At 40.0% G+C, this 20971-nt stretch overlaps 1 protein-coding gene across 11 annotated transcripts in view; it reads right to left on the reverse strand.

The window, feature by feature from the left end:
- The window catches only part of BCAS1 (breast carcinoma amplified sequence 1), a 128585-nt gene that overhangs the window by 23300 nt on the left and 84314 nt on the right, over positions 1-20971 (reverse strand). For 7 of the 11 annotated variants that reach the window (XM_009215919.3, XM_031656855.1, XM_003904598.4 and 4 more), the window contains 2 exons: positions 19195-19407; positions 8539-8580 (listed from right to left, as the gene is read on the reverse strand). In XM_009215919.3, the coding sequence (XP_009214183.2) occupies positions 8539-8580; positions 19195-19407 (255 nt within the window). The remainder of the gene's footprint in view (positions 1-8538; positions 8581-19194; positions 19408-20971) is intronic. The other 4 variants (XM_031656856.1, XM_031656854.1, XM_009215918.3 and 1 more) reach the window with 1 other exon arrangement.

The raw sequence follows: 20971 nt of genomic DNA on the forward strand, positions 1-20971 counted from the left end.
GCTTATGTTGTACAACGCACCAATTTCCAAGCAGCTACCACATTGACATGGTAGTGGCAAAATCCCTTCCCCAAGGGGAAGAAGAGATAGGAGGTTCTTTTTGGGGCCTGTCCTCTGGAGCATGCCCAATACCCATTCTATTCTAGTAAACCCACCTCTTTAATCTGCCACCGAGGTGAATTACACTTGGCCTGTGTAGAAACCAGGAATAATCATTTTCTTAAGAGTCCAACCTTAGAGACGGTAACCATGACAGCTTCCAGTTCTCTTTCCAGTTCCCCTGCAACTGTGAAGAATCTGTCCTCTTTGTAGAAAGGAGAGTGTAAAAACCACTCCGTTTAATCCACTTCCTCATTAAGTGACATCTAATTTTTCCCCAGAACAGTCACTTGCAATTTCACTTAATTGAAGTTTATGCTTTCAGAAGAAAAATGAACTTGGCAAGAAAATGATGGCTAAGTTGTTCACGGCCCTGGCCATGGTACCTAGTGAGCTCGATGTCCCCTGCCTCTGAGTGTCTGTGGCGGCTTGGATGGAAGGGCCCATCTACCATACTCTGCTCTCAACTTGTGTTCTTTTGCAGTGCCTCACTCCATTTGTACAGGGCCCCAGTCACATCTGGGACAGTTTCTGCATTTGTGTTGCTCCCTGCAACAGGACAGAGCGAATTGGCCAGGAGAGGCTTTTATTATTTCCTTCATTTCCTGAGACAGGGGCTGGCAAAATACTACCAAATCTAGCTCAGTGACTGCTTCTGTACGGCTCCTGGGCTAAGGATGGTCTTTACCTTTTAATTTGATTTATTTATTTAAGAAATGAAGATGCGCTACGTTGCCCAGGCTGGCTTTCAACTCCTCGGCTCAAGTGATCCTCCCACCTCGGCCTCCTAGGTAGCTGAGACTGTCAGCACACGCGACCATGCCTGATGGATTTTACGCATTTAAAGCATTGGAAGAAATATTTTAAAAGATAAAATGTGTGTGGTGGAGACCACAAACGGCCTATGAAGCCTGAAATATTTACTATCTGCCCTTTAAACTGCATGGTTTTCATCTGCTGCTCCCTGGAAAGTGCCATAGAGTCAAAGGTGTCTTCCCACTTGTCTTTGCTGAGCCAGACCCCCGGCTTTCTCGGAGCCTTTTCTTGGTGTCAGGGGGTAGAGGAAGGGGACTCAGTTATTTCCAAAAATATGGTCTGCTGAGAAACTAGTTTGTTTCCCATCATATAGAACAAACCATTGGTTTGCAAATGACCCGAATTTTCCAAATCGAGAAGAACCCTTACTCTCTGTATTGTCATTTGATTCAGGGAGTTGCCCATCAACAAATCAGCATGCAGAACACCCCAACATTTGGCAACTAAATCACATTTCTTAAGCTAAATTAATTTTCTTAAGCTATTGACACAATTTCTAGTATTTTCTTTTCTGTAAACAAAAATGGAAGTCGGGGGGTTATAAACTCAAAAGTCCTCAGGAGGTAAGGCAGAGAATATCGGCACTGATTGACCAGACATAAGACAAAAAGGAGTGATAGGGATGATGACAAAGTAAAGTCAAACTGTCCCATCTAAAGACGTTAAATGATTAAAAACGCTGGATTGGCCAAACAAAACCTATTTGTGAGGAATGGCCTGCTGCGGGGCTGCTGGTTTTGGATCCCAATCTATCTTTAGGAAACGAGGTGGAGACTGGAGCCATATCAGAGACTGAGAATGGCAATAGAACGTGGACATGGATTTCCACATTTTGAACTAATTCAATTGCATTTCTGAAAAATAAGTGTGAGCCACAAGCTTCTTCAGGTGAGTCTGAAATGTAGGCAGTCTAACTCGTGGTCATAGAGGACAAGCTCCAGAACAACTTGCTGGGCTCTAAATCACATCTGTACCCCTTATGGGTGTGCTAATCTAAGCTCAGTGCTCAACAGCTCTGTGCTTTCGTCTTCTCTGTTATCAGTGGGATCGTATACACATCAGAAAGTTGTCTGCATCTTAAATCAGGCAATACATGTCAAGTTCTTAGCACCATGTGCTCAGTTAATGCTAGTGGTTGTTATTTGTGTTAATGTTAGAGCTATTTACTCTATGAGCATGAATTATCTGGATTATGCACCATGCACATATCCATTATTTAGAGATGATTATATTTATAGCTACTTCTTACTATGCCTGGTGTTGTACAGGGTGTTTAATATTCTTTTATAAATGGCATCAAGAAGTAGTTTGACAGCTTAGGAAATATAACATTATCCCTATTCTATAGAGAAAGAGTGAATAATTGAATGACTTGGCCAAAGTCTCACCACAGATAAATAGGCATTACAATGAGGATGGCATTTTCTGTGGCAACTGAACGTATCTAATAGTGGCTTAACCAATGAAAACATGGAACAAGAAGTTCTGGGGTTGCTTCGGTGGCTCCACAATATCTCTAAGAACTTTGACTCTTTCTGTTCTTGGCTCTACTATTCTTGGCATGCTAGATTTTCATCATTTTATTTGTTACCTCGTGGTTATAAAAATAGCTGTGACAATTCCAGATATCACATCCTCAATCCAATGTTCTGAGAAGGAAGGAAGGTCACAGCCAAAGACTTGCAAAAAATAAACATCTGCATTTTCATCTCCTACCTCAGGGTACCTAAATTTCACAGGTCAGAGCGAAGCCACTTACCCCCAGGCCACTTATTAGTGAAGGAAATGAGATCACTAACTTAGACTAATCATGATCAAATACTTTGGGGATATAAAGTTGGCAACTTTGCCTAAAACTAAGGGTAGAAGAGTAGAGAAATAGAAAATAGCTCTTAAGTAGATAAGGAATGGAGTTTGGGTTCAGAAGTATTCTGTCTTTGAGGCAATGAGTTCTTTCTTTGTGTGCAAAGACCTGGAGGAAACATTACTCATAAATAAAATGATCAGATTGTATGGCAATAACTCTGTAAATCAATTCTATTTAGATGCCAGTGGTTCCCTTGCTGAGCCTTTGCAAATATTGAGAGGTATGAACCCATAAATCCTAGGCCACAAGTCCATTCTCCAGAACACAACTATTTCAGCAGGTAAAAAAATATAGTACTTCTGGAGACTTCTACTACCTTTGAAGTCAGGCCAAGAAGTTGGCTTTTAGTAGCCAAGGAAAATCCACTGACATCCAGTGTGGAAATCCAGAACAATCTTGGCTAAGTAAAGATCTGATTTGCATGTACAGACATAAGAATTCAATTTTTATTTGGATAATTTTCCAAATTTCTCCTAGGCCAGGGCTTTGGAAAAAGTTGTTTCCTATTTAGAATATATGACCGCATCTGCACATTTTAATTTTGGAAATCATGAATGGACATAATTAAAGTCAGATGTGTGCTACATTTTAGAATTAAATCCTGCCTGCTTGATTTCTGTAGAGGATATGGTAGACAGAGCATGAAGATGGCTGGTACATCTAATATTGACAATATACATTTCAGTGAAGAGTCTCCCTTTCTGCCTCAAATTTTATACTACACTTACTCTTGAAATTTGGTTATACAGTTTTTACTAGAGCTGTGGTTTTTGGAAACTGATTCGTGGCAAAATAGATTTCCTCCATCTAAACTTCATGCACAACATCATATTAACATTAAAGGTTTTTATTTTAGAATATTTTAAAGATTATTTTGACTGGATTTTTAATGTGATTGATTACAAAGACCTCCTACAGATTTTTTTTTTCTACTCAGTAACTATTCTCTCTCATCTGCTTACACATTGTAATTTTGCCTTGGGAGAGGAATCTTTCCTAACTTCAAGACTATGTAGTTTGAATGAAGCCAATTGAAAAGGTCTAAACCAATCAACATGATCAAGCTCCTTGACTGTGTTGGTTTAGAAATGACAGCATGCGGCAAATTGTATTATTTCTCTAATTATTTACCCTACCTTCCTGTAAATGAATTACACACCTGTGCCCATTGATGTGTGACTTGCTTTAGTGAATGGAACATGGGTAGATATGACATATACCATGCCTGACCAGAAGCTTTAGGATCCATTGCGTGATTCACCCATGCCATTATTTTCTCTCTGCAACAAGAACTGCATCTCCTTTTTGAAGGGACTGTTGCTTCTCTACTGACCTCAGCATGAAGAGGCCACATGGGTTAGCCAAAGCCAACTGCTAGCTGGCTTGTAGCATGAGTGAGAAAAGGAAAAAAAACCCAAAAAACTTCTTTGCTATTGAGAAGCACTGAAATTTGGGACTGGGTTGTTACTGCAACATAACCTGACGAAAGCTGACGAATACGGCATGTGAATGCCTTTCAGTCAGTGAAACAACACATCTCCAGGACATGTAGGGTTGCTACTTGACAAATAGCTCATTTACTTTGGACTGAGTGATGTGATGTTGGAAAGCTGAAAATGTAGCCAGGCCAAGAAGGCTGAACCCAGGGAGAGCCCTGAATTAAACTTTATTTGAAACCAATGTAACTTTCTAGTAATGAGAGCCAGTAAACGCCACTTTCTTTCTAATCCAGGTTGAATTGGGTTTTCTTTCACTTGCAACTGAGAGGTTACTTATTAAGAGGGATAAGCAACAGAAGTACCTGTTTCCATGGTCTTGCAGGTTATTGGGAGGAAAGAATTTTTTTTTTTTTTCCCATTAGAACATTAACTAAATTAACCAATGAGCAAAACATTTTTTTTTTTTTACTACAACTGATAGATTCTATCATTTCAAGAGTTAAAAAAGATTTATTTCTGATAGGACCACAAGCACATTCTAGGAAAAGCACTAAACTTCCATAGGCTTCAAAATCCTTATTTTTCTTTCTGTCAAAAACTTTGAGAAATGTTGACATCACTTTTTTTTTTTTTTTTTTTTAAATACAAGAAACTTGTAGGTGGGAGAAATTTTATTTTATTTTATTTTATTTATTTTTTTGAGACGAGTCTTGCTCTGTCGCCCGGGCTGGAGTGCAGTGGCCGGGTCTCAGCTCACTGCAAGCTCCGCCTCCCAGGTTCCCGCCATTCTCCTGCCTCAGCCTCCCGTGTAGCTGGGACTACAGGCGCCCGCCACCTCGCCCGGCTAGTTTTTTGTATTTTTTAGTAGAGACGGGGTTTCACCGTGTTAGCCAGGATGGTCTCGATCTCCTGACCTCGTGATCTGCCCGTCTCGGCCTCCCAAAGTGCTGGGATTACAGGCTTGAGCCACCGCGCCCGGCCAGTAAGAAATTTTAAAGAATAAATTCAACCACATTTTAGCCAGAAATCGCTATTTAAAGTTATATTCTTGTAATATGGTTAATCACACCCAATTGTCCTGTTGTGAAGGTGTAGAGTACAATACGCTGTTTTGACTAATGCCTTCTCTCTTATTTGGGAGGTGGAAATTAAATCTTAACTCTGTTTTACATATTCCTTCAATCCACATGGACACGGAGTCAGCTGTGAGCTGTATAATTTCACTAGGAAATAAAATCACTGATTACTGGGACATTCTCACTTACTATGTTGTCTCCTATTTGCTAATTTGCTAACAATTACTGCAGAAGGTGGCAAACTTTTCCTGCAAAGGCCCTGCCAATCAGTGTCTCTGTTGAAACTACTCAACTCTGCTACCTAGCAGTAAAGCAGCCATAGATGATATGTAAAGGAATGAGCATGACTGTGTTCTAATAAAACTTTATTTCTGGACACTGAATTTGAATTTTGAATTCACATCATAAAATATTCTTCTTTTAATTTTTATCAACCATTCTAGAATGTAAAAATCATTTTTAGCTTGTGGGCTGTATTTGGCCCATGAGCTATAGTTTGCTGATCCCTAAAATTATTGAGTTCCTCCTACATTTCAGGCACTGAAGTAAGCACGTTATAGATATTATCTCATTTAATTTTCACAAGAACCCTAAAGTGTAGGTGATATTATTATCGCCATTTAACAGATAAGTAAACTGAGGCTCACGAGGTGGTATGGCCTGAAGATGATGGGATCAACGTCACAACCATCAGCCTCATTCCCTCCAAGTGATAGGCTGTCAAAAGATGAAATACTGATGCTGGGAGCAGTAGCTCACACCTGTAATCCCAGCACTTTGGGAGGCCAAGGTGGGCAGATCACTTGAGATCAGGAGTTCGAGATCAGCCTGGCCAAGATGGTGAAACCCTGTGTCTACTAAAAATACAAAAATTAGCCAGGGGTGGTGGCACCTGCCTGTAATGCCAGCTACTTGGGAGGCTGAGGCAGGAGAATCACTGAAACCTGGGGGACCAGAGGTTGTAGTGAGCTGAGATTGTACCACTGCACTCCAGCCTGGGTGAAAAGAGCAAAATTCTGTCTCAAGAAAACAAACAAACAAACAAACACACAAACAAAAAAAAGAGGATGAAATAATGAGCCTTAAAAATCAAAACGTCACTTGTAGAGTTAAGTCATTGAAGGCAATTTTTATAATGCTTCTTTATTTTAATTAACACATATTTTGCCTTATTTTATGTCCTTATCATCAGTTTTTGTGTTATTGTTTGTTGTCAACAATTTAACTTTTAATTCCTGTTTATATTTCTATTTAAAATTTCACACTAGAAAATGGAATATCTTCTGTTTGCCTGTTAGAGATCAACTCTGCATTTTAGCATCTGAGCTGCGGGAAACACAGGGTTCCCTAAACAAGCAACTGCACACAAATATCCAAAAAGTTTTTCTTTAGAAAAGTCAGAACCTCAAAGCTAACAGATGCTACAGATTTTACGGGCAGCTTTTAAACTTAAAGTTCGTGGGAAGAAGTCTTGTGGAGTTCCTTCTTGTAGGTTGCTGGAATAGAAACTTTGACTTTCTATAAAATAGTAATTCATGAGAACTTTCTGGAATGATGAGAGACCTTAGCTTTGCTGAGCTACTAAGATTGGCTCAAGAAAGAAAAGAAGGAAGGAAGGAAGGGCAGCAAAACCAACAAACAGATTTTGAGAGGTGAAGCCAGCTGGACTTCCCGGGTCGAGTGGGAACTTGGAGAACTTTTCTATCTTGCTAGAGGATTGTAAATGCACCAATCAGCACTCTGCAAAAATGCAGCAATCAGCGCTCTGTGTCTAGCTAAAGGATTGTAAATGCACCAATCAGCACCCTGTCTAGCAAAAGGATTGTAAATGCACTAATCAGCACTCTGTAAAAATGCACCAATCAGTGCTCTGTGTCTAGCTAAAGGATTGTAAATGCACTAATCAGCACTCTGTAAAAATGCACCAATCAGTGTTCTGTGTCTAGCTAAAGGTTTGTAAACGCACCAATCAGCACTCTGTAAAATGGACCAATCAGTGGTCTGTAAAATGGACCAATCTGCAGGATGTGGGTGGGGTCAAATAAGGGAGTACAAGCTGGCCACCCCAGCCAGTAGCAACAACCCACTTGGGTCCCCTTCCATGCTGTGGAAGCTTTGTTCTTTCGCTCTTCACAATAAATCTTGCTGCTGCTCACTCTTTGGGTCTGTGCCACCTTTAAGAACTGTAACACTCACTGTGAAGGTCTGCGGCTTCTTTCTTTAAGTGAGAGAGATCAAGAACCCACTGGAAAGAACCAACTCTGGACACAATTTCAAGATTTTTCTTCCAACAAAAATCATAACATAGCCATTCTAATTTTTATTCCACATCACAGACAACATTTCAGGAACGTGTTTGGATGTTCAACATCTGTTCAGTTACCATAACTAAATAAAAATAAAAACACACTCCCTATTTATGGCAAGTAAATAAGGGACACCCAGAACAGTTTTGCTTTGGCAAAACAATAATGTCCGGTTTCTATCTTAAGGAGCTGTGAATTCACTTATCCCTACTTATAAAAATTTCCCAAAGACTGTACTTCTTTCAGGGCAGACAGCTGTTGTTTTGGGTCTGAAACTCACGAGGTCAATTTATTAATCTCCCTGGAAGCTACGTTTTTGTGGTGCTTTATATAGCACCATCCCTTTCAGGCATGAATGTACTGTCTTGAAAATTTTGACGATTCCTCTAGAAGATTAAAAGCCAGGAAAACAGTGAGGCTCAACGTCTCTATCGCAGAGGTAGACCTGTGGAGTCAGCTGTCTTAACCTGAGACTGACATTCTCAGCGTCTATTGCTGCAAGATATTCTCATGCCTGATGCAACTTCCTGTCCTGGGTACCGCCCAGAATTAGTAAGAAACTGGATTACCATGGAAATAAGAGTGAATGAGCAGTCAAGGTGGAATGAAGCAGCAGGCGGAGCATCATTATCCCTCAAGGAAGCACAAAGCTGTTCTTACGTGTAGTAGACTCTTTCAGCCCCTACTGATAACAATTATAAAAATTCATGCCCTGATTTTACATTTATTTTGCACTGATTCAACGAGAATTACAAAAATTCATCCAGTGTTATCCTCCATGCGTCCCTAATCACGTATGGGGTGAAAGAGTCTACAACAAACAAATCACACTGGCAGCATGCAAGAACACAGGATCCCAGAGCTGAAAATGCCCAATTGTCCAACATGGCGGAAGATGAGAATGGAATGATTCTACCGTGCAATGTGTAACTTACATTCTCCTCTGCACCTGTGGGGACTGAGTCCTCTTTAACTGACTAAAGGAAGATAAAAACAAAAGTGAGAGTTAAAAGGTTACAAAAACAAAATTGTTACATAAAAGCAAAGGGTTAGTTGGGCTCACAGTCTTGTGGTGCATTTGGGGACACTGAATTGCCTATGTACACCTCATTCTAAAAAGGACTTGAAGGAGACTTAAAAAAATGAAAACAGTATATATGTTTATATATATGTATATATAGAGTTATGTATTTTAAAATGCAACCAAGAGAAAATTAAAACACGGATGCAGCCATGATACAAATGGAGCAAGCAGAAGTGTTGTCACAGAAAATGCTAACTGCTGTAGGTAAGCAAGAAAATGCTAACTGCTGTAGGTCAGCAACATACTTGTCTTTATATTTTCTAGTAGCTGATGAAAAGAGAGAAATGCAATTAATCATTCAATACAGAGTCACTGTTAGGTAAAAACAAAGAAGCTGCTCAGGAAAATTCTGGTAATAAGTCCAGAGAAACTCATTCAGTGGCCCTTTTGAGCAAGCAGGCTTTATAATACAATAGGCAAGGTCCAAGCCCTATCCTGACCATAGCACAGGGGCCAGCAGCAGGGGCCGCTGCTTTCATCAGGCCTCAGTCTAGGCCAAGTTCATCAAGTCAAAATTCAATTTGACTAAAACATGTCTATGGAAGGCTAGATTGCTGCAGTCCTACTTATCTACATTCCAACACCATTATACTCCCTGGAGTAATTCTGGCATATGCAGTCCTGCCCCAAGTGGGATAGGAGTTATCCCGATTCTGTCAAAGTTCAAAGTCACAATTATTCTATCAGCCAACTTTGGAGTTCATTTTTGCATCTTTCTTTTGGTGGTTCTTAAACTTCTGGATGGATGGGTGTGGATGTTACAGACCACTTTGAGACTCATTTCATAGATCTGGACTCTCCTCCCAGAGAAATGCACATAAACAATATACTTTGCAAATAATTTCAGGATTCATAGACCTTCTGTGTCTCTCCTCTTGGATTACAAGTTAAGAACTCTGTCTATATCCATTTTGTTACTAAGTCCTATTTTTTTTCTTTAAGACATCCAGGGGAGGGGAAGACAGGAAGTGATATTTACAAATATATCTTCTGCACTAGGCATCTTGCATTATATATTATCTCACTCAAAGCACCCCAAAATGGTAAGTATTGTGATCACTTACAGGGTAAGAAATAGAGGTTCAGAGAGGTGAAGCCACTTGTTCCAGTTAAACTAGAACTAGAAAGTGGTAGAAATGTTTCTAATGCATTTATTTTACATCTAAAAACCAAATTTTCCCCTGCTATGATGACTTCAAGGGTCAGAAACACATTTTTTCGGCAATTGTGTGAACTTCTTTCTTCACATACAGACTTATTGTCTCTCTAGATGAGATCTTCAGATTGCATAATATATTTCTAGTTATCTTCTTCGCATAGTGAAGTTTCTCTGGGCACAAAAATGTTCCTAAAAGAGATTGTTGAATTTCTGGAAGCTTCTGATTATCAGGAAATTGTAGTGTGTTCAGAAGAAATTAGCAGTAGTGCTACTGTATTAATCTGTTTTTACACTGCTCTAAAGATACTACCTGAGACTGGGTAATTTATAAAGGAAACAGGTTTAATGGACTCACAGTTCCACATGGCTGGGGAGGCCTCAGGAAACTTACAATCGTGGTGGAAGGGGAAACAGGCACATCTTACATGGCGGCAGGCAAGAGAGAGTGAAGGGAGAAGAGCCCCTTCTTAAGCCATCAGATCTTGTGAAAATTCACTTGCTATCAAGAGAATAGCATGGGGGAAACTCCCCCCATGATCCAATTACCTCCTATCAGGTCCCTCTTTTGACACCTGGGGATTATGGGGATTACAATTTGAGATGAGATTTGGGTGCGGACACAGCCAAACCAAATCAGATACTTTCTTGAAACTGCACCCCTTTTCTCTGAGGTTAGTCAGACACTAGTTAATACTATGAACAGGGAATGAACCAAATGGTATCTTTAAAGCCAGACCTAAGGTCAGCCCACAAAAGTTTCAGGAGTCATTATACTGTTTATATTAGACCGAGAAAACTCTTCCATAATTTAAGAACAGTACTTCTAGGTTTTCATACCCTTTTTCCTGTCCCAGTTTATTGCAACAAGACTAGTTTTTATCTTTGATTGCCCATGTCTAGAAAGTTTCTGGCTGTTCATTGCTCACTATAATTCAGAAGCAACTGGGAACTTGGTATAGATTCCATTATCAGTGTAGGTGATAGTGAGGAATAGAAGTGGCTGCTTCTGAACAGATTTTTAAAATCTTCATTATGGTTTCAGACCTCCACATCTTCCTGATGTTTTAAATCTGGCATTATAAATATTGTCTGTTTCAAAAGGAATTGCTATTTGATATTTTTAAAGTCAGGCTATTTGGCAAAGCACTACTTTTGGGAACTAATTTAGTTGAGCATCTCTCAGACTTCAGTGATTTTCATACCATGTTCTAATTCTTGACCTGACCATGTACCACCTCTATTTAGTGGATGTTTTTCTTTAAACTGACCTTCTTTTTACTTAAATATATTTTTACTTAATATTTTTTACTTAAATGTATTTTACTTTTTAAAGTTAAATATATTTTAAAAGAAATGCCTTATCATTACAGTAAATGTCATATCAACATCCTTGCTGTAAGTAGTAGTACGTATTAAAAAGTACAATAAATAAAAAACATGCATTAAGTTCTAATTGTTTTTAAGTCTTTAAAAAAGAGATCAGCAGGTGTTTGTACAGTAATAAATGCCTGTGAATATCAAGAAGAGACTTCTTTTTTTTTCTTTTTTTTTTTTTTGAGACAGAGTCTTGCTCTGTCACCCAGGCTGGAGTACAGTGGCACAATCTTGGCTCACTGCAAGCCCTGCCTCCCAGGTTCACGCCATTCTCCTGCCTCAGCCTCCCGAGTAGCTGGGACTACAGGTGCCCGCCAGCACGCCCGGCTAATTTTTTGTATTAAATTTGTAGAAACGGGGTTTCCCTGTGTTAGCCAGGATGGTCTTGATCTGCTGACCTTGTGATCTGCCCAACTTGGCCTCTCAAAGTGCTGGGATTACAGGCATGAGCCACCATGCCCGGCCAAGAAGAGATTCTTAATATCACCAGGAGAATGGGAGCAGAATGAAAACAGGAGATAAATGCATTATGTAAATGATTAAATGCTTCTCAGATTGTGTCCAAGAGCCATTCTAAATAATTTTGAACTATTTTTGTACATTTGCACACTGGCCTACAAGTGTAGCCTTCTTTTAGCAGTTGTCAAAATATCCAGTTAATATAAGAATTCAAAAATGGATAATAAGAGGACAGGTTCTGATCCCCCTTTTAGCGTTTGATACATGTAAAAGAAAATCTGCTCAGAATCCAAGTCTAGAGCACCATACACTAAGGAATCAGGTACAAATTCAGTGTTTCAGCAATGCAATCTTGGGCAAATTAATCACACTTCTCTGCAACTCAGTTCACTTACTCAAAGGCTGACTGTTAGACTATCTACCGATCACGGCGTTGTTTTAAGGAAAAATAAAATAAAGCCTGTGTAGGGAAAATCACGGCTGAAGCACAGCTGCGACTCACTGAAGCCTGGTGGCTGGAGTCAAACCCACATGGTTCCTCTTGGTACTTACATGAAGACTCTCATTTACATGGGAGTTGGAGATCCTGGAAGGTATGCGTATGGGGGAGGGGCAGGAACAACTTGAACCATGTCTGGAATTAGGGTACAGTGGTTTATAGACTTTTCTATAAGCCAGAATGCATTGAAGTGGAGCAAAAATAAAGGTTTCAAGAAATGGACCCTAGAAAGAGAATTTACCAGGAGCAATAAGAACTCCAGAATCAGCAACCTCCAGGGCTTGTGGGAAATAGTGGTTCTGGGTAGGGTGCTGGTGACTGGTAGCACAACCCAGTCCAGCTCAGCTACTCTTGAATTGGGTGTGGACTGGAGAGAAAAAGGGCTGTATGGATGCCGACGGTGGGTCTTGCCAAATGGGGTCACTCTGGGGCCCAAGCAGCTGCAGCGGGATTCTCCTTTCAGCTGCAGCGGGATTCTCCTTTCAGCGCTGAGCATAACATGGAAGGAAAACATTTTCTGCCTGTTGCCTTGCAAGAGACAGGTGAACTCCAGTGGGCTTGGGAGTCCCAGCAGCAGTGACGAGTGGGATAAATTGGCACGGATCATCTCCTTGGTGGCTGTGGTGGTGGCAGTGGTGTGGCTTGGGGGTGACCACCCAGAAGGGACATATGGCAGCCCAGGCTGATTCATGATCACCTATCTTGGATCCCTGGAACTATCTGGATGGGATTTGTGTGGGCATGGATTCATTTATGCTCAGCATTCTACGAAAATTGCTGGTATTTATTTTGTTTATGTAAAGCACTTAGCATGGTACCTGCACATGGTATATTTTCAATTAACTGTAGCGATTTTTATAAATGCTGGGAAGAAGTGACATTGGCTAGATCTACTAGACCTATTTAGGACTTTTCTTGAGTAATTCTATATCGCTTCCGAAATGTTCTTAAGCCGGCTTGGGCCAGATGTATGTTTGCTACTGAACCCCTTATAAACAGACATTTTTAACACTGCTAACTAATAGGTTATATTAGGTTCCAAAGTTGGAATGGAGTAGGGGACAATGTGGGTCTCAGTTAAAATCTTGATGGCCTAAGTACCATAACATAGTGGCATGTTGATCTTTGAAAACCAAATATTCTAGGTCATACTAACTTCAGCCCATTGTGCCATTATTTTGAGATTCATATTGTTTATATTTTGGACTACATTAGTGAACCCACCCAGCTTGTAAACTTGATAAATGTTCTTTTGACTTGGTCGTTGTCCAAGTTAACTGATAAAAATTTTGAATAAACAGGGCCGAGGCCAGATTCCAGAGGCCTTTCCAAAGACAGCTCCTTGCAATATGTTTTGTTTCTTAATAAATATTCTTTGTTGGCTTGCATTCCTCCAGCTTAGTAGCATGCATTAGATGCAATTGCACAGAGCTGAAAAAAATAGTAATGCTAATAAAGATAATAATGATGACAACCCACATAGGGCCACTCTTAGGCTATTATTGTCAGGCAGTGGGTTCAGTGCTTTATGGTGTATTCCAAGCTAGTATTCAAAATGGAAACCAATCTCCTTTAATTTCTAGGTCTCTACTGGAACATCTATTAAACCTTTGCTCTTACTCGAACATCACACCTGCCTTTGGGGCTTGAGGTGTGTCTCTACTCTTCTTGAAAGCTGACTGATGCATTATAGCATCCTCTTTGAGTCAGCTCTTTGAGCCAAGCCTGAATCTCACATTTAACCTGTATATGTATTGGGCATCGTTTCCATGCTCATACATAAAGACAAATGAAGGCAACTTCTCCCTTCTTTCTGTATGTTCTCTATATAACAGGAAGCCTGTGAGCTAAGGAACCAGGAGCATCATTTTTCAGTTCATCATTTTCTACTGCCAATGAGTACGTTGTGGTGGATGATCCACAGTTGAGGTCCAGCCTCATTAACGGTGACAATAAAAAAATCTAGTCTAAAATCTACAGGATCTTGTATGGACATTTATATTGCTAAGAATAGGGGAGCTAAACAGCAGATAACTTATCCATAGAAACTAGAATAACAGAGTTGCCTCTCCTTTAAAGAGCAAATTCAATTCTTAAGGTTTCTTTAAAAGACTTACATATGGTAACACTTAAGCCAGCATTTGCCCTGTTCCTAGTGAGTCTTCTAAAAGCATCATTTTGATCATGTGACAGCTCTTCTGAGTTCATTAAGCTCACAGTAGCCTTAAGACATTTTCTATTAAGCCCAGATTGGTCAGCCCATCTTTCAAGTGCTTCCATAATTGTCCAGACATATGCCCAGACTTTCTCAACCAGAATCCCCATGGGAAGGTGTTAAAATCTGTATTTGAAACAAATCACTGAAATGATTCAGATACATTTTTGAAGTTCTTAAGTCTATTTTGACGTACACTGATTTCTCCCTTTTCTAAACTACCATAGCATTTGTTACCTGTACTCCAGAGAGTAACACTAAATTGCAAATTTCACTGTTTCAGAATGGGGTTATAATTCACTGAATATCAGTCTTTTGGTCTTGTCTTGTTCCTTCCTTCCTTCCTTCCTTCCTTCCTTCCTTCCTTCCTTCCTTCTCTTTTCTTTCTTTTCTTTCTTTCTCATTCCTCCCAATAAACATGAAAGATAGATATCATTGGCCAATTTTATAACGGAAGAAACTGAGGCTCCAGAGTTTAAGTGCTCCGCTAAAATTCAGTCAGTAACTGTCAGAACTGAGATCTGATAATGTCTCTGTGGCTTCAGAGTGCACATTCTCTTCCCACCCCACTCTTTGTCTCCCCCAAAGGAAAGCAGAAAAGGGCTATTTTGAAGATATTCCAAATATATCAATTATTAATTACAAATACATGTGCGTGTGTGTGTGTGTGTGTGTGTGTGTGTATCATGGTCCTCCAAATGGATTTCAAATCTTTTGATGATAGCAAATGAATTTTATACTTGTTTTGTACTTAGGGTGGTGTTAACACCAGAAGCCACACGTGCGTATTTAGTCATGACCACTGATTGTTCATACTTGAAGAAATGAGGACATCATTCATTGAGCACATACTGTATATTAGGTGCTTTATATGTACAATTATTGGTTTCTTATAACAATACTGTGAGAAAAACATAGTCCTTATTTTATAGATTAGAAAGGAGGGTCTTTGAGTGGTCAAGCAATTTGTCCAAGGATACATAGTTCAACCTTTCTGATTCTGTTATGTAAGCCTTGTCATACACAAGAATTATCAACATTATGTATCCCAATCCTCTTATTCAACAAATGAGGAAAAGAAACTCAAATAGTGTAAATAACTTATGACTGATGTATTATAGCATCCTCTTTGAGTCAGTTCTTTGAGCCATGTCTGGATCTCACATTTAACCTGTTATTTGTATCACAGGGCAAGTGAGAACCCAGTTTACTCAGAACAATAAAGGGCATATTTACTCCAGTTAACTGCATTTTAAACATGTTTTTGGAAAATACAACATAATTTGAAATTGGTTTCCTTAAAGGTATTTTTTAAATTTTATAATAATAACTACTCTAGCAATAAAGACTATAAATCAAAACAACTTATACGTTCATATCCATAGCCTGTTTTGGGAAAAATTCGTTTCTGCTGTCCATAACTACAGGCTTATAAACTTAAAAATCAATATGTTTGCAAGCTTTTCAACTAAAAATGAGAGAAGAAAGAGAGGTTAGGTTAGTTATCAGTGAAAATATAAGAAAATGTAAGAATTTCCTAGAATTTCCCTTTGCATTTTTCAAAACTCTTCAAAAATTTACAAGGGTGAATTTATAATCATAGTCTTTGTAATTTAAAGAAAACAAAGGTCCTCATTTTGTTTTCTACTAGAATATACGCTTTCTTACAAGAATATAAGCTAGGAAAGGACAGACACTTGTTTACTGCTGCTTTTTCAATGCCTAGTATTTAGCACAAACTATTTAGCACAAAACAACTTAGCACAAACGAAGTAATTAAAATATTGTTGAATAAGTAAAACTTCCTTGTAGAGCCTTTTCTTCTGATTAGGCGCAAGAAGGAGAGACACAGGGGATTTGGTTTTTGATTTCTTTTAACTTCATATTTTTAATGATATACTAAATAAATAAAGCTAAATAGTGGCGCAAAAGACAGTGAGACTGAAATAAATGAAGTTCTATCATTAGGGAGATGAATGTCAAGTTGTTTTGACATTGTTTTTCAAAGGAATAGCTTGAACTTCAAAGAAGAACCATTGTATCTCTTGTAGATTCCAAACATTAAATAAGCACTTGAGGCAATAGTTTAGCAGCTTTCTCAAACCGGACAGTACAGAAAGATAAACAGGTCGGCACGGTTAGTTCTTCAACCCTCCCGAGCACAGAGGAAATAGATGAGAGGTAACACTGTTCAATGGGCACTTTTGTACTAGGTCCAGTGTTGGAGGTTTTACCATCATTATTTCACTGAATCCTTACTTCATTTGTTTGACATAGGTACTGTTATCATTTGCATATTACAAGTGAGGAAACGAAAGCTCATAGAGATGAACTGAGTCTCAAAATCAGATCTGTCTGATTTCAAACTTTTAGCTCTTACATCAGTGTTCCTCAAACTTCAGCCACTGGCACGCCACCTGTGTGGTTTTTGCCATATCGTATCATCTGTAGCAGCCATGGAAACGTGCTGTTCAGATTCCTGCAAGAAGGACAGCCCCACCTGTCAAGGCTTTAGCATCCACTCCTCTCCCTGGGGGCTCTTACCAATGACTGAGCACGACAGGAGTACTGACTGAGCCATTCATTCCGGTCCAGTGTGGGCCTCCCAGAACACGCAGTCTGTACTCTACGATTCTCCACTGGCTTGGTCAGGACTTTCTTAGAACCACCCTCAGTTTGAGGCTTTCTCCACCCACTCCTCCTTCCTTCTCTCTCTTTCTTCCTAGATGGTCAGAACTCTCTGTAGTCTGAAGGCTCTCTGTACCTAGCCCTGCCACTCCTACTTCTTCACCGATATCTTCCTCCAATAAATCTCTTGCATGTCAATTCTGTCTTGGTGTCTGCGTCTTGGAGGACCCAAATTTACCATTATTTATCTACTATCAGAACGATTATTGATATAACACTATCCTTTTTTTTTTTTTTGAGACGGAGTCTGGCACTGTTGCCCAGGCTGGAGTGCAGTGGCCGGATCTCAGCTCACTGCAAGCCCCGCCTCCCGGGTTCACGCCATTCTCCTGCCTCAGCCTCCCGAGTAGCTGGGACTACAGGCGCCCGCCACCTCGCCTGGCTAATTTTTTTTTGTATTTTAGTAGAGACGGGGTTTCACCGTGTTAGCCAGGATGGTCTCGATCTCCTGAACTTGTGATCCGCCCGTCTCGGCCTCCCAAAGTGCTGGGATTACAGGCTTGAGCCACCGCGCCCGGCCACACTATCCTTTTTATTAGATTCCTTTTTCAACAACATATGCTTATTTAACCTTGAGCAAAACATATGTTAATCTCAAATTTAATGTGCTAACTCTATTTTTCCTAAGGCACCTTGAATATGCATATGAATACGTGATAATTATTTAACTAAAATTATTCAAATATGGGCCACTTAAGTCTTCTCTCTTGTCTCCCAAATACACATATAACTCACTTGGAAATTGTTTCTTCTATTATATTGCTGGTAAAAGATATTTTCAGATAAGTAATGGTGGGTGATGAAGAAAAACGATAACAGAATGTGTCAGCTGACATCATCCAAAGTTTTTATGAAATATTGAAGATTGTGTTCTGGGAAGAACCTAGAAGGAAGGTTTCTGTATGACAGGAAGCAAACAGGGAACAGGCCCTGCATCCAGCTGGATTCTGGACGAGAGAGTAAAGTTGACACCACAGTGACATCTGCATTCATCATCTGCTTTGCGTGGTGTGCCAAGTGCAACAGATGTTTTGATGAAATTCTGAAGTTAGATTTTTCCAACTCTACGAATTCCACCCACACCCTCATCTCCAACTTCTTGCTCATCTTTTGGCCAAATTTAAAACAGACACAAGTTCTGCACATGTGTAGCAGCTGGGGCTTGCTCAGCAATGATAATTGAGGAATAGATCTAGAATAACTCAGCCCTAATGCCCCTGTCCTTGCACCACTCAGACCTCAGATGGGAACAAAATCGGACAGTGGTTTGACTTTTCCTGTCACAGAGCACAGTGTGTGCCTAGCCTAGTGGTGAACTGATGGACACCCCCTAGGTTTCTAAAAGGAGAGTGGAGACCTAGTGGCTGATAATGAATGATTCTGCCTGACTGGGGAGGAGTGAAGACAGAGAGCCCCTAGGTGGCTCATCTTGCCAGAGTAAGAGTGCTCAAAGAGACCACGAAGAAGCCAGGTTTTTTTGTTTTTTGTTTTTTGTTTTTTTGAGATGGAGTCTCGCTCAGTCACTCAGGCTGGAGTGCAGCGGCATGATCTCGGCTCACTGCAACCTCTGCCTCCCAGGTTCACCCCATTCTCCTGCCTCAGCCTCCCAAGTAGCTGGGACTACAGGCGCCGGCCACCACGCCGGGCTAATTTTTTGTATTTTTAGTAGAGACAGGGTTTCACCGGGTTAACCAGGATGGTCTTGATCTCCCGACCTCGTGATCCGCCCGCCTTGGCCTCCCAAAGTGCTGGAATTACAGGGGTGAGCCACTGTGCCCAGCTGAAGACAGAATTTTAAACCATTTCAGAGTGAAAATGAAATCATGAAATACCACAACCCTCTGTCATGAAATGAAGTCACTCAAAGAATGAAAAATTCTACTTGTTCATTTCCTCTTCTTCCCCACGAAACACATGTTTATAACATGACAGGCATTTCATTCTTTCCGGGAACACATTAGAAGGCTTCAACTCAATGGCAAGTCGAGACATTTTGAAGAAGAAGAAAAAATACCTTCCATACATTGTTGAGTACAACAGTTAGCCCAACAGAAAGAATTTCTCGAGTCATCCCCACCCTGACGACTCTCTAAAGCTTGAAAATTAGACTTACCTTTTTCCAAAACAGTTTGCCCAGAGGCAGAGAGGTGGGGCCTGATTTCTCCTTGATGCCTTCTTTTGCAGTTTCAGGGGTTGTCGTGGACTGTGTGTGCCCTGATGGGTTACATCCTTTGGGATTCTTAACTGCCCCTTGGGTCTCCTGGGATGTAAAGTTGGCTTTGTCTGACTTAAGGTCAGCTGAAGTGGTGGGTGACTTTTCAGCACCCTAAAGAGTTAAAAAAATGAAAGGAAAACATTCAAAATGGTCTCAAAATTTTAAAAATGGAAGATCTCTTTTTAATAAACACGGACTGAGGTTATACATAATGTTAATTTTCTCCTTTATATTTTTCTGTATTTAAAAATTTTTTACTGTGAATGTGGACTTGTGTTAAAATCTTGGAAAAAGTTAAGATTTTTTTCTTTCAAAAAAGAAACATAGAAGCATTATTAATTATGTTTATGTAAGTAACTCATTAGGAATCAAGGTGGTGGTAAGACGCCCTTTGCTGTTAGAATATGGAGTTCTGATTTAGGCCACTGGTCTCCAAATGGTTTCAATCAAGTTCTCATTAGTAAAAACATTTTGAATTTCCACCTTCAATACATGCATACTTATTTATGTATATATTATAAACATGTATCATTTCAAAATTAGAAATTAAAGAAGAGTTAAAATAAATATAGAACTTCTGAAATTTTTCTCCACACTCCACTTTGGGGATGACTGAGTTAGGCTATAAAGTTAGTAAAAGACAACTAGACTGGAACTTGGTGAAAGGGTTTTGAATTGGAAGAGTGTCCACAAACCCTACTTCTTCATTTTTAGGTGCAGCCCCTACACTCCACAATTAAAACTTCTTCAAATGTTATCCATTCGGTCTTTATTTCCTCTCTTCCTTCCCTTCTTCCCTTCCTCCCCCTCCATCCCTCTGTCTTTCTCTCTCTTCCTCTGTCCTTGTCTCCCTTCTCTCTTTCTGTCTCTCTCTGAGCAGCTGCCCTGAAGTCCAATTCCAGGACACCTGATTTCTTCAGCAAGGGGGTGTTAATTTCTACACTCTGCCACCCACTGAGTCATGAGATAAAGGAAGAGTTGGGAGAATTATAGTCAGAATCTATCTTGACATGAGTGAATATTGGTACTCATAATTTTAACATCAGGTTCATCTGACCTAACCTCTTAATCCTAAACATCTTCATTTTATGATTTTTTTGCTCCGGATACTTGTGACTCAATCCCTTTAAATTCCCAGGGATGTAATATCCTTGACTAAATTTTCTTGACTAAGAAAAATGTGGCTGTACTTTAAAATGGGTAGCTTAGTGTGGTGGCCCAACACTTGTAATCCCAGCACTTTGGGAGGCCGATGTGGGAGGATTTCTTGAGGTCAGGAGTTCAAGACCAGCCAGGGCAACATGGTGAAACCCCATTCTGGGGTCAATGAAAATGAGCTGGGCATGGTGGCTTGCACCTGTGGTCCCAGCTACTTGGAGGCCGAGGCAGGAGGATTGCTTGAGCCCAGGAGGCTGCAGTGAGCCATGATCGTGCCACTGTACTCCAGCCTAGGCAACAGAATAAGACACCATCTCAAAAAAAAAAAAAAAAAAAAAAAAAAAAAAAAAAAAAAAAAAAAAGAATATGGACAAATTCAGAAAGTTTGATAGTATTTTTTGATCCTGGAAAGAGTCTTAAAGCCCATCTGGTCCAATGTATGAATTTTCATGGATGGAGAAACTGAGGCCAATGATCTGCCCAATGCTGAACAAGGGCACAACCTGGCCTCAAGTCT

This window comes from Papio anubis, chromosome 16, assembly GCF_008728515.1.
Source record: "Papio anubis isolate 15944 chromosome 16, Panubis1.0, whole genome shotgun sequence".
Classification (NCBI taxonomy): Eukaryota; Metazoa; Chordata; class Mammalia; order Primates; family Cercopithecidae; genus Papio; species Papio anubis.